Source organism: Rhinopithecus roxellana, chromosome 8 (genome assembly GCF_007565055.1).
Source record: "Rhinopithecus roxellana isolate Shanxi Qingling chromosome 8, ASM756505v1, whole genome shotgun sequence".
Lineage (NCBI taxonomy): Eukaryota > Metazoa > Chordata > Mammalia > Primates > Cercopithecidae > Rhinopithecus > Rhinopithecus roxellana.
Window position 1 is genome coordinate 86,219,235 of NC_044556.1, and position 13,321 is coordinate 86,232,555.

Genomic DNA, 13,321 nt, shown 5'->3' on the forward strand with positions numbered 1-13,321 from the left:
TGTCCTCATTTTTCTACCTTTGGTTGATCTTTAGACCTTCCCTTTCCTGAAGACTCTGAAGTGATTGAATTCACTCAGTTAATTAATAGCTGATATTTAGTGCATATTTATCGTGTGCCAGGAAGTGTTCTAAATACTTTAATACATTATTTCATTTAATCCCAATGACAGTGTTATGAATTAAATACTAAATAGCCCATTTTTTCGTTGAGGAAAGTTTACATCTGTGGTCGGGCACTTCCAGGATTGGAACCCAGCCAAGTTGAACTCCAGAGTCTGCCTTTTCCCACCCTGCTTTATGCTTCTAGTGAGGAAGATACCTCCCCTATTTTGTTTCCTTATACAGTGCCATTTCCCACAGAAATGAAGCTTAAAAAGTCATTGTGGTCCGGAACAAATATCCCTTTTTTTCTTAAAGAGCTAGCAATTTATTCCATGAGTGCATGTTAGACTCTGAGACTCAAAAGCTAGTAAGCAATAGTATGCCATGATGGGTTTCATAAATAAAAGTAGTATATTCTTTCATCTCTCTCTCTCTATATATATGTATATATATGTATATATGTATGTATTTGTATATATATATTTGTAACTACCTCAACATGATTTATGTAGATCGATGGATGATAAAAATCATCATGTTGAGGTAGTTTACAGAAAAGCATATGCAAAGGACAGGATACGTAAGTTGAATGAATTACATGAAGGGAAAACAATGGGAGGAAAATAATAAAGCTAAGATGAGATTTATAATAATGCACACCCCACAATCTTGTACATTTGCTCATGGGAGCTGCAAACTTAACTCTAACCTCCCAGCAGCCAGAGCAAAAAGAATTTCACAATCAGTAACAAGTCATATAAATAGGGTAACAAATTTGTTTTTTAGAAGCCCAGCTTTTCCTCCTGCTAAGATAGGAGGAGACAGTTCCCCCATAGTCTTCATAAAAGAAATATGATGCTGTATACAAAATTGTTAACAGCATGCTTAGAAGAGATACAATATTAAAGTTCAGCTGATTTGCAAAACATAGGTAGGCTGGTAGCAAGAAAACATTATAGCAAAAGCATTTCTGTAAGAGATCAAAGCAATGGAGTCTAAGTATGTGGCTTTCTAATGGTTTAGCTTTTTGCATTTGCGTAATTTAGACTATCTAAAGGAATAGATGTACTCTGCTTGTCTAAGTCTGTCTTTCTACTGAGTTGATGATAAGGATTGGACAGCTGTGAGTTTAAGTTTGTAATCCCTGGCAAGAACAGGACAACTACATGTTTTTAGTACATACTTTGTAAGTCACCAACTAAGAGCATTATCTGTATGCTTTGGCAGTTAATTAGAAAGAGAGTAGTATTGTGGTCCTCTTGTGAGAATTTGAAAACCAGACTCAAGACACATGTCAAAATGAATGGTTGGTATGGCCAATTATAAATCCATACCAACAAATGAATAAATAGGTGATCAGAGCCCCAAAAGTCTACCTGAAAGAGTATGGTTATCATTTTAACTTGTTAAATACTATTTTTACCAATTATAAACACCTTTGTATTCTAGTCTCAAACTCTATGAACCTGGAATAATATACCTTTCTCATAGAGATGATATATTCATCTGCTATCTTAAATAATAACTATTGGTTAACAGTTCAGCTTTCAGATTATTACTGTACCTTTTTTTAGTCTCCCAGTTCAAGACACTGTTAGGATTTTTATTTGTTACAGTGGTTTGAGCCGAGTTGTCCTAAGACTACTTGGCAGTTGTTCCTCTCCCCCAGCCCCCAGATCCTGGTTGTTATATGGAAGCACTTGATTATTAACAACTCTGAAGTTAAATGGGGCACAACCAAGTGATAGCAAGCAGAAGACCTTAATTGTTGGGGGGTTGACTCCAGAAAACGTCTGGTAATTAGTATAATATCCCAGTGAGACCAGATGTTTCAACTGTCGCTTGCCTGTGTTTACAGCACATTTAGTTCAAACTCTAGATTTTCTTTAAATTACATGCCATTTATACTCATAATTCAGACAGCGTTGGTTTCCAAAGTGAAGTGCTTCTGTTTCTGATCCTGTTTTCTACCTCCTAACAGAAATGCTTGTTTTCTTACACACTTTCAAAAGGAAATCAGTTGATTCCCCTACTCTTCTTCATTGCCTCTTTCTACCCTTTGACATCCTAAAGGACACACTGGTGTCATTAGTAACCAGAAGTGAGTCTCTGTAATTTTGACTGCTGGAAACCGTTTACTTGTTCTGTAGTCTTTGTACAATGTAGAAGTTGGAGCTCTGAGGACTCAGCTTGTAAAGGGATTTGAAATTTGGTGTCAGAGACTGTTTACTAGGGTGACTTTTGCGAACAGCTGGAAAACCCCTGAAGCTTAGAAGATCCCAGAAACATGTTTTCCTATTCTTGTTTTAAAGAGGGCTACAGAGCCCTTGCTTTTTCTTTTCTCCCTAGGCTCCCCTTAAATGTTTAATACATAGGGAGCTTTGTTACGCAGGGAGGAGGGTCCAGCAATCAATTGAACCTGGTATTAAGGGCTTAATTTTCCTCCCTTTTGTTCTTTTCTCAGCTTCTTAAAATATCTTCAGCTTAGCCAATAGTTTTAAAAGTTAAGGTATCATTTAAAACTCTCTGCTGGTTTCTTCTTTTTCTCTCTTCTCTTCCTTTACCCTCTATTTTAAGTCAACTCCACCCCTGCCACTATCTAACTAGGGAAGTGCGCAAAGACATATTATAACCACATAAGCACAGTGGTTCCCCTAAGCACCGATCTTGTGAATAACTAGAATTAGAAGGGCTATATTCCGCATGAGAGTTATAAGAAGTTGCTTCCACTAACTCCATTTTTATTTTTATAAACTTCAAAGATTTTGAAATTATTCATATGAATCCCTCTTCCAAAAATAGGGCAAAAACATATCTGTGTTCTGTGTGAAGACATACCTGCTTTCCAGTCTCTTTAAGCCCCATAATATAATACATGCTTCTGTGTTTCTGTATCGCAGTCACATGTGACTAAGGTAGTGCCATTGTCACATCACACTTACAGACTTGGGTACTTTCTCTGTAGGTCACCATAAGCCCTTACATATAATACCATACTTCTCGCTTTGAATTACAGTTATTTATGTTTGTGTCTGATTTCCCTGCCACACCGTGAACCATTTGAGAGGAAGGACAACTGTGCCTTACTCATCTTGTGTAGATGCTCAGTAAATTTGCTTTTGAATGGATGAATAGATCAAGAACATATGACCTTACTCCCTAAAAGTAGAGACAATTCCTTGAACTCCATTCCTTTAAATTCAGAGTGCTGGCATCCAACTCAGGGTAGAGAAAACCAGTCATGATGTCTTTTCTCTGTCCTTGTTTCTTACCCCGTATGCGTTCTCGAAAACTGGTTTCCCAAAGGTTGAACATCAATCAGTACCATCTTTCAATTGGAGAATTGGCTCCCCAGTGACTTACTAGCACTTGTTTTTAATAGCCATCAAAATAGTATTTAGTCTGTGTTTATAATGTCTAACTTCTTAATCTTTGGTCAACTATACACATCTAAAAATGTGCTATTATTTGAAAAGATTATTCAAGGACAGAATTCTGTGCTTTCTCTCCCAGTTTTAGTTGGCAACTCCACGTCCTTTATCTTTGACATTTGATTATTTCAGCAACTACAGGTCATTTTCCTTCTAGCTGATAATGGATTTTCACAATGGATACAGTTCATTTTCTTCCATCTGAAAACTGTCAGACATTGGGGTTGCATTACCTTTCATTCAGTTCATCAAGCTGACCCTAGTGGTTTGTATGTTACTTCTTTGTAAAGTAAAACTGGTAATCTGCCATGAAAACCAGTGAGATGCCATTCCAGGGTTTCCTGTTGTTAGGTGGTTCATTTTTTCCTAAGTTAGCATATGTGAATGTTTTTACCTGGAAACAGTCAAGTATGAATTATCCTAGTTTATGGGATGTCTACGATTGTTCCTCAAAAATGAGCTTTAAAATGAAGCCTTTGTTAAAGTAAATATTATTTTAATACATTTGAACAATAACTTTTTGGGTTCATTTTTCTTTACCCTCAATAGCGTTATCTTTAGAAAAACAAACAACTTTTTATTATGTAAATTCTCCAGCATATACAAAAGTAGATAAATAGTGTAATGGACTGTCGAAATAGGTCACCCAACTTCCACAGTTCTCAACACGTGGCTAGTCCTATTTCATCTACGCCCCACCCCCACAGGATTAATCCCAGGAAAGTATCCTGATACAGAGTTCAGGGATCATAGGTAACTTGGTTCTTGGGTAAGTCCAAGTTCTAAAGAGGTGACTCATGCCAGCTGCTGCTCTACTTTGAGAAGACATTTCAATATATGATTGATAAAGCCTAGTTTAATCAAGGTAAAGAGTGTTTTAATCCTACTAGAAAAAATATATATATTCACTTCCTCTTTGAACTTTGGAGTTTCTTGCCTGTAACAGCCTTTGGTAAATAGAGATGAGGGAAACTGATAGGACCAGGTCATCTTTAGTTCTAGTTCTCCTAAAGAGAACTCTCTGGTCAGGCTCAGGAGAAGAGAAATATTTCTTATTCTCACCTCAGAAAAGAGGGGCTACTCAACTAATTTACAGAATGGAATGGTACAGACTTTACCATAATCTAGCAAACCAGTGATGGAACAATTTTTCAATTTTTTATAACAGTAGCCATAAGATGGAAAGCCTTCTCCAGGAATAGTGTTTTAAATGAAATACTTTCCACACCAAATCCAGAATTATCATACTTGCTAATATGCAGCAGACCCTCATTTACCAAAAGAGAAAGTTCTCCAAAAAAGGATTTTTGCCAATTTGAATAAACTTTATGGAAGAAATAATTAAATTCTTCAGCATTTATTTTATTGTATATACCAATTTAAAAATCAGATATAAATCATATTTTAATCTAGAAACATAACCCTTTTCTACTCATACTTCAGGAAACAATTTTATTCCAGACTTTTATGCTTTTTTGGAGATGGAGTCTCACTCCGTTGCCTAGGCTGGAGTGCGGTGGCACAATCCCGGCTCACTGCAACTTCCGCCTCCTGGCTTCAAGCGATTCTTCTGCGTCAGCCTCCCATGTAGCTGGCATTACAGGCATGCGCCCACCACGCCCAGCTAATTTTGTATATTTAGTAGAGACAAGGTTTCACCATGTTCGCCAGGCTGATCTCGAACTCCCGACCTCAGGTGATCTACCCGCCTCGGTCTCCCAAAGTGCTGGGATTATAGGCATGAGCCACCGTGCCTGGTCGATGCTTCTTGACATCAGCACTTTTGATATTACTGTGGTCACTTTTTGATACACCAAGCAGTTTTTGTCTTAATCTGTTTGGGCTTCTATGGCAAAATACCTCGGACTGGGTAATTTATAAACAACAAAAATTTATTTCTTATAGTTCTAGAGTCTGAGAAGTTCAAGATCAAGGAATTAGCAGATTCAGTCTGGTGAGGACCTGTTCCTCATAGATGGGGCATTCTATGCGTCCTCATGGACTCTTATAAAAGCACTACTCCCATTCATGAGGGCTCCTCACTCGTAATTTAGTCACCTCCAAAAAAGCCACACCCCCTAACACACTGGGGATTAGGTTTCAACTTGAATTTGGGAGAAGCACAAACATTCAGGCCAAAGCAGTTCTCTAGGGAATATCATCTTTGCTTCTAACTGTTGATTGAAATATAGTACTTTAGTCACCAACAATTTCATGCTGATAACCAGAATTTTAGGCAAAACCACAAATTTGTCAATTATACAGTTGTTTTCTTCATCCTATACAGGTACATACCTAAGTTTCACAACCTGTCCACTTCATTGCTTTTTAAAGTGACTTTAAAAAGTCTTGTTGACTAAGTAGGTATTAATTTGATCTCCTTTTGTAAACAAAACTAGCATTGGTTGAAGTTGTTTCACACTTGCATGTTGTTTCACACTTGCATGTTGTTTGTAGTTTTTAATTCAAAATAAAGTAACCTAAAGGGCATCCTGTAACATGAGGCCATTTAGGGGGAAATTTCACCCTGTTTTCAAACTGATTCCTAATTTAAGAGCATAATTATTTAGCTTTTGTAACTTTCCCTGTCCCTCAAGGTCACCTTAGTGCAGATCTTTCCAGTTGTGAACGATTGTGAACCAACTTAAACTGTAGTCCTTCTGCTTGTCTCTATCTCTGCAGATCAGATCTCACCCTCAGTTTGGTGATCTCTGCCAGAGGACCACTGCTGCCTCCTGCTGCCCCAGCTGGACGCTGGGAAACTACATCGCCATTCTGAACAATAGATCGTCCTGTCAGAAGATAGTCGAGCGAGACGTTTCTCATACCTTGAAGCTGCTTCGGACTTGTGCCAAACACTACCAAAATGGCACTCTCGGGCCAGACTGCTGGGACATGGCAGCCAGAAGAAAGGACCAGCTCAAGTGTACCAATGTGCCACGCAAATGTACCAAGTACAATGCCGTGTACCAGATCCTCCATTACTTGGTGGACAAAGACTTTATGACCCCAAAGATGGCTGACTATGCCACGCCAGCTTTAAAATACAGCATGCTCTTCTCTCCCACAGAGAAAGGGGAGAGCATGATGAACATTTACTTGGACAACTTTGAAAACTGGAACTCTTCTGACGGCGTGACTACCATCACCGGGATTGAGTTTGGTATCAAACACAGTTTGTTTCAGGATTATCTTCTAATGGATACTGTGTATCCTGCCATAGCCATTGTGATTGTCCTTTTAGTCATGTGTGTCTACACCAAGTCCATGTTTATCACTCTGATGACAATGTTTGCAATAATCAGTTCTTTGATTGTTTCCTATTTTCTCTATCGTGTAGTATTTCACTTCGAATTTTTTCCTTTTATGAACCTCACTGCCCTCATTATTTTGGTTGGAATTGGAGCAGATGATGCTTTTGTCCTGTGTGATGTTTGGAACTACACAAAATTTGATAAGCCTCATGCTGAAACCTCAGAAACTGTAAGCATCACCTTGCAGCACGCTGCCCTCTCCATGTTCGTCACCAGTTTTACCACTGCTGCTGCCTTTTATGCTAACTATGTTAGCAACATTACAGCAATCCGATGCTTTGGAGTTTATGCAGGGACAGCTATTTTGGTGAATTATGTTTTGATGGTCACATGGCTTCCAGCAGTTGTTGTGCTGCATGAACGGTATCTTCTTAATATATTCACTTGCTTCAAAAAGCCCCAGCCCCAAATATATGATAACAAAAGCTGCTGGACAGTGGCTTGCCAGAAGTGCCACAAAGTACTCTTTGCCATTTCAGAAGCATCTCGAATTTTTTTTGAAAAAGTATTGCCATGCGTTGTCATTAAGTTTCGCTACCTTTGGCTGTTTGGGTTCCTTGCCTTAACTGTAGGTGGGGCCTACATTGTATGTATAAATCCAAAGATGAAACTGCCCTCACTGGAGTTATCCGAGTTCCAGGTGTTCAGGTCGTCTCATCCTTTTGAGCGTTATGATGCTGAATACAAAAAGCTTTTCATGTTTGAACGTGTTCACCATGGTGAGGAGCTCCACATGCCCATCACAGTAATCTGGGGCGTGTCCCCAGAAGACAATGGCAATCCACTAAATCCCAAGAGTAAAGGGAAGTTGACATTAGATAGCAGTTTTAACATCGCCAGCCCAGCTTCCCAGGCCTGGATTTTGCACTTCTGTCAAAAACTGAGAAACCAAACATTCTTTTACCAGACTGATGAACAGGACTTCACCAGCTGCTTCATTGAGACGTTCAAACAGTGGATGGAGAACCAGGACTGTGATGAGCCTGCCCTGTACCCATGCTGCAGCCACTGGAGCTTCCCCTACAAGCAAGAGATTTTTGAACTGTGCATCAAGAGAGCTATCATGGAGCTGGAAAGGAGTACAGGGTACCATTTGGATAGCAAAACCCCAGGGCCGAGGTTTGATATTAATGATACTATCAGGGCAGTGGTGTTAGAGTTCCAGAGTACCTACCTCTTCACACTGGCTTATGAAAAGATGCATCAGTTTTATAAAGAGGTGGACTCATGGATATCCAATGAGCTGAGTTCGGCCCCTGAAGGCCTCAGCAATGGTTGGTTTGTCAGCAATCTGGAGTTCTATGACCTCCAGGATAGCCTCTCTGATGGCACCCTCATTGCCATGGGGCTTTCAGTTGCTGTTGCATTTAGTGTGATGCTGCTGACAACTTGGAACATCATCATAAGCCTTTATGCCATCATTTCAATTGCTGGAACGATATTTGTCACTGTTGGGTCTCTCGTCCTGCTGGGTTGGGAACTAAATGTGTTGGAATCTGTCACCATTTCCGTTGCCGTTGGCTTGTCTGTAGACTTTGCCGTCCATTATGGGGTTGCCTACCGCTTGGCTCCAGATCCCGACCGAGAAGGCAAGGTGATCTTCTCTCTGAGTCGCATGGGCTCAGCGATTGCCATGGCTGCCCTGACCACCTTCGTGGCAGGGGCCATGATGATGCCCTCCACAGTTCTAGCATACACCCAGCTGGGCACCTTCATGATGCTCATCATGTGTATCAGCTGGGCTTTTGCCACCTTCTTTTTCCAGTGCATGTGCCGGTGCCTTGGACCACAGGGGACCTGGGGTCAGATTCCCTTACCTAAAAAACTACAGTGCAGTGCCTTTTCCCATGCCTTGTCTACAAGTCCTAGTGACAAGGGACAAAGCAAAACACATACCGTAAATGCTTATTTAGATCCCAGGGGCCCCAAATCTGAACTGGAGCATGAGTTTTATGAATTAGAACCTCTGGCTTCCCACAGCTGCACTGCCTCTGAGAAGACCACTTATGAAGAGACCCACATCTGCTCTCAATTTTTCAACAGCCAAGCAAAGAATTTAGGGATGCCTGTGCATGCAGCTTACAACAGTGAACTCAGCAAAAGCACTAAAAATGACACTGGCTCTGCCTTGTTACAGCCCTCTCTTGAGCAGCACACCATGTGTCACTTCTTCTCTCTGAATCAGAGATGTGGCTGCCCAAATGCCTACAAACGCTTGAAATACGGCCCACACTCTTGCCAGCAGATGGGGGACTGCATGTGCCACCAGTGCACTCCTACCGCTAGCAGCTTTGTCCAGATCCAAAACAGCATGGCACCTCTGAAGGCCACACACCAAGCTGCCGAGGGCTTTGTGCACCCCATCACACACATCCACCACTGTCCCTGCCTGCAGGGCAGAGTAAAGCCAGCTGGAATGCAAAATTCTCTGCCTAGGAATTTTTTCCTCCAGCCAGTGCAGCACATTCAGGCCCAAGAAAAAATTGGCCACACCAGTGTACACAGTCTTCAGAGGAGCATAGAAGAGCATCTTCCAAAGATGGCAGAGCCATCATCACTTGTCTGCAGAAGCACTGGATCATTTCTCAAAACGTGTTGCGACCCCGAGAATAAACAAAAGGAACTCTGTAAAAATAGAGACATGAGCAATATGGAGAGCAGTGGAGGGACTGAAAACAAGGCAGGAGGGAAAGTGGAGCTGAGCTTGTCACAGATGGATACAAGTGTGAACTCAGAACATTTCAATCAGAATGAACCAAAAATCATATTTAATCATTTAATGGGGGAGGCTGGTTGTAGGTCCTGCCCAAATAATTCACAAAGCTGTGGCGGAATTGTGAGAGTGAAGTGCAATTCTGTGGACTGTCAAATGCCAAACATGGAAGCCAATGTGCCTGCTGTATTAACACACTCGGAACTTTCTGGTGAAAGTTTGTTAATAAAAACACTATAATTAATACAGCATTCAATTCAGAACCAGTGCCTCAATTATTCTTTTAACATGGAAGTAAAATCCAGAAGTTTAGAAAAGAAGCCCAAAAATACAGCAACAAGCGTGTTTCACATTAACAATTATAGAATATTTTTATATTCCGTAGGAACAATAAATTTACAAATCTGAGTGCGTTACGTTATTAGATTGGATAATTGTTGGATTTTATATTTTCAAAAAGTACAGTTGTTTTTTACATTTATGCCCAGCTTGAAATATAGAAATATATAAATATTTATATATTTATATCTCTAACCTCCCACTGCAGTGAATTGGAGGTTTAAAGTTTGAATTAAAGTTTCCGTTCTCCTGGGCCATCATATTCACCTGGTATCCTCATTCTAGTGTATTTTGTGGGCAGTGATCAGGACTTTGGATCACTCAACACGAATACTAGGAATTGCTCTAATTTTAATTGAGCCACTTCATTTGGGATCCAAGAACTAAACAACATTAAAATTTACATTTTTGGTGAGGCCTCATGTAAAAAAATCAATTGCCAAGCACCTTAATAATGCATCCCACATGTCTGCTTCAGTAGACTTTACATGAAGCCAAGAACACACTTATATCCACACCAGTGTCTTTTCCACTTTAGCCAAAATGTACAGTTGTTCAGTTATTTTAGTTGTTAACCCAGGAGCCATGAGCATCATCTGTGTCAGGCCACAATTATGTTAGAGACACAGAAGGAAGGGCATGAATGAAGAGATGTGATCACACAAAACAGTGCTGCACTTCCCAGGATACATTGCCTGATGCCAGAGACAGATCCAGGTCAGGTGAGCATTCAGAGCAAGGGAACTTGGATGAAGTCTTGCTTCCAACTCTGCCCCTAAGGGGCCATGTTTAGAAGGCTTCTTTCTTCTTTGTTAAAGAGTGTCTCAAGACACTTAAGGATTATTTTCTTGTGCAGCTAACACCTGGAAATACTGAGCCTTCAGGCAGCATCTTAAATGACACTTGTGTATCTCATGTTAGATCAGTCGACAGTAATTGAGCTGTTGGAGTATGCTTTCTGGCTAAGGCTTCAGATGACAGCCGTCATCATAGGGTGTCATCTGATCCTTTGTGCATTCCAGCCCCATCCTGGAAGTATTCCTCTGCATTCTGCTTCCCTCTGGAGTTCTACCCGCAATTTGGTCCTCCAAAGAAAACAGTGGAAATATTTGTAAATACAATGTTCCCTCCAAACGTTATATTGGTTATTTTCTAAGAATAGTTTTCCAAATTAGATCTGCATGTTATTCCAGGGCCTGAAAAAAAAGCTATCAGGAGCAGGAAGGGATCTTATGGGTCATTGACTCCAGCCCACATCCACTAAACCACAGATTTGTTAAGTAACTTCCCAGCTTTTGCTTGAACACTCCAGTGACCAGTAGCTCACTACATGTCTACCTTGGTTGAACCAGAATCTGTTGTCCTGTAGTTTTTCTACCAATTTGTCCTCATTCTGTTCTCTGAAGTGAAAGCAAACATCCCTCCTGCTAACATTCGCAGTTCACTGAGTTCATCCCGTGAACACGGATTGAGCATCTACGCACTGTGTAGCTGAAATACACAGACTCTGATTACACCGCAAGAAGGAGGACCAGCCCCCAGGAGCGTGGATGGCACTCCCGCTAGTTCCACAGGGATGGAAATAACTTTTGCTCAAGTATTACAGCCAACTTTCAGGCAGCGTACAGGGAACTAGACCCTCTAGGTGTCTCACATGTTCTGTTGCTAAGCTGTCTCTCCAAACCAGTTAGATTTTTTTAACACTGACATTCAGGAATTTATGTCCATTCCCATCGCACTTAATTATGTTAGATAAATACGGGGACATGGAGGAGAAGCAGCACTTGAAAACAGGACTCACAAACCCAACACTAGAGTCTTTGATTTCCCTCTGAAATGTGTAATCACAAAGTTATGTGAAAATTTAGTGGTCCAAAAGCACTTTTTTCTTGGGCACACACACAGATTGAATTTAAAGGCATTAAAAAAAAAAAAAAAAAAAATTTGTTTACAGATGACCTAACCTGTAAGACTTTCAGGTAAGCTAAGTGTCATTTGATTTGAAAATGAAGACTAGAGGGAAGACATCCTATGTCTTCTCCCTGGGTTCCATCAGGGAGGCATGGTTACGGTGCACCTTGCCTGCTCTGGCTCCAGGGGGCTGGAGGGGCCTCCCCCATCCCCCATCCCCCATCCCCCATCTCTGATTAATTACCCTGAACTTTGCAGCAGTGAACCCTTTTCACATTTATTTCATCTCCAGATTTGGGACTTTAAATTGACTATGTTTTTTGCAAATGGATTTCTTTTTTAAAAAAAGTGTTCATTTGCTGGGGCTAGAAAGTTTGTTGTTCTTGTTGTTGTTGTTGTTGTTTTAATTACTAGGCAGCAGAGGATCACTGTTTCTAGTAATGTTTCACAAAAAAATTCATCCAATCTTCTAGGTAATTTTCAAAACAGATAAGAGGTTAAATTATACATAGGGAAACGATCCCTTTCCTCTGTCTGTGAAATACTTGTAACTTGGAAGGTATTTGGTTATGGAAAGAATTTGCAGACTCACTACAACAGAGAACATCTCTGAGGTTTGAGTCTATGTTATCAAATTTGTTCCTGACTTCTTCCCTGCAAGGTCACTTTTTAAACCCCTATTTTATTGAAAAGTGGAAGAGGCCAAGAGCAAGGATTTTTTCACAGAGACAAGCTGTGTTTGAAATAACCACACTGCTTCATCTGTGTGTATTCATTTCTTGTGTGTAATTGCTGTAAAATGCACACCCTCCTAGAACAATATTCTTTGAAGGTAGGCTAAGCTGCTATTAAATATTATTGTAATAATCTATGCCTGAGCTTCAATCATTCTAAATTTTTAAACTTTTGCATGGGGTGATGTGAAGAGTAGTTTACAAATGTGATCTTACAGGAGATTAGAAAATGTTCCCGGTTCCCATTGTCTCACATGGGAACCATCTTTCCACCAGCAGTTAGGATAGTTTCTGAATGACATAGCAGCAAACAGTGTCTTTGAAAACAGCTGCATCTTTTCACTTTAATGAGGAGAGTCATTTTAGAAGAAAAATTAAACCTGTGTTTTAAAAAATCCAGACTCAGTTGGGATTTTTTCATAAGGTTCAAACATAACCACAAAAATAGAAATGTGTTGAAATCACAAGGGGATTGTTTTTTATGCAAAAGAAACTATCACGTCCAAATACGCTGGATGCCATAGTGGAGCGTCCTGAAATTTTTGCTGGCATTTAGTTTATCTCTAATTATTGTTACATTAACCTACTTTTTTTGTTAGACATTTTCATTAATGTTTGGTTTTGTACACTAAGGTTTCATATCTTTGCATTAAATATAAAGAAAAAGGTAACGAATGTGGAAGGTTGATCAGTGGAATCTTGTGCCCTTTGTTCTTAACAGTGTTTTAATTGCCTTAATTTTGGATTTGCATGTGCGTGTGTGCGTGTGTGTGTGT

The 13,321-nt window shown here is 40.1% G+C and overlaps 1 protein-coding gene across 2 annotated transcripts in view; it reads left to right on the forward strand.

Moving 5' to 3' along the window:
• The window catches only part of DISP1 (dispatched RND transporter family member 1), a 201,027-nt gene extending 191,203 nt beyond the window's left edge, over nucleotides 1-9,824 (forward strand). Inside the window, exon 8 of one of the 2 annotated variants that reach the window (XM_030936635.1) lies at nucleotides 6,217-9,801. In XM_030936635.1, the coding sequence (XP_030792495.1) occupies nucleotides 6,217-9,801 (3,585 nt within the window). Of the gene's footprint in view, nucleotides 1-6,216 lie in introns of both variants that reach the window. The other variant, XM_030936634.1, reaches the window with a different exon arrangement.
• The last annotated feature ends 3,497 nt before the right edge of the window (nucleotides 9,825-13,321 follow it).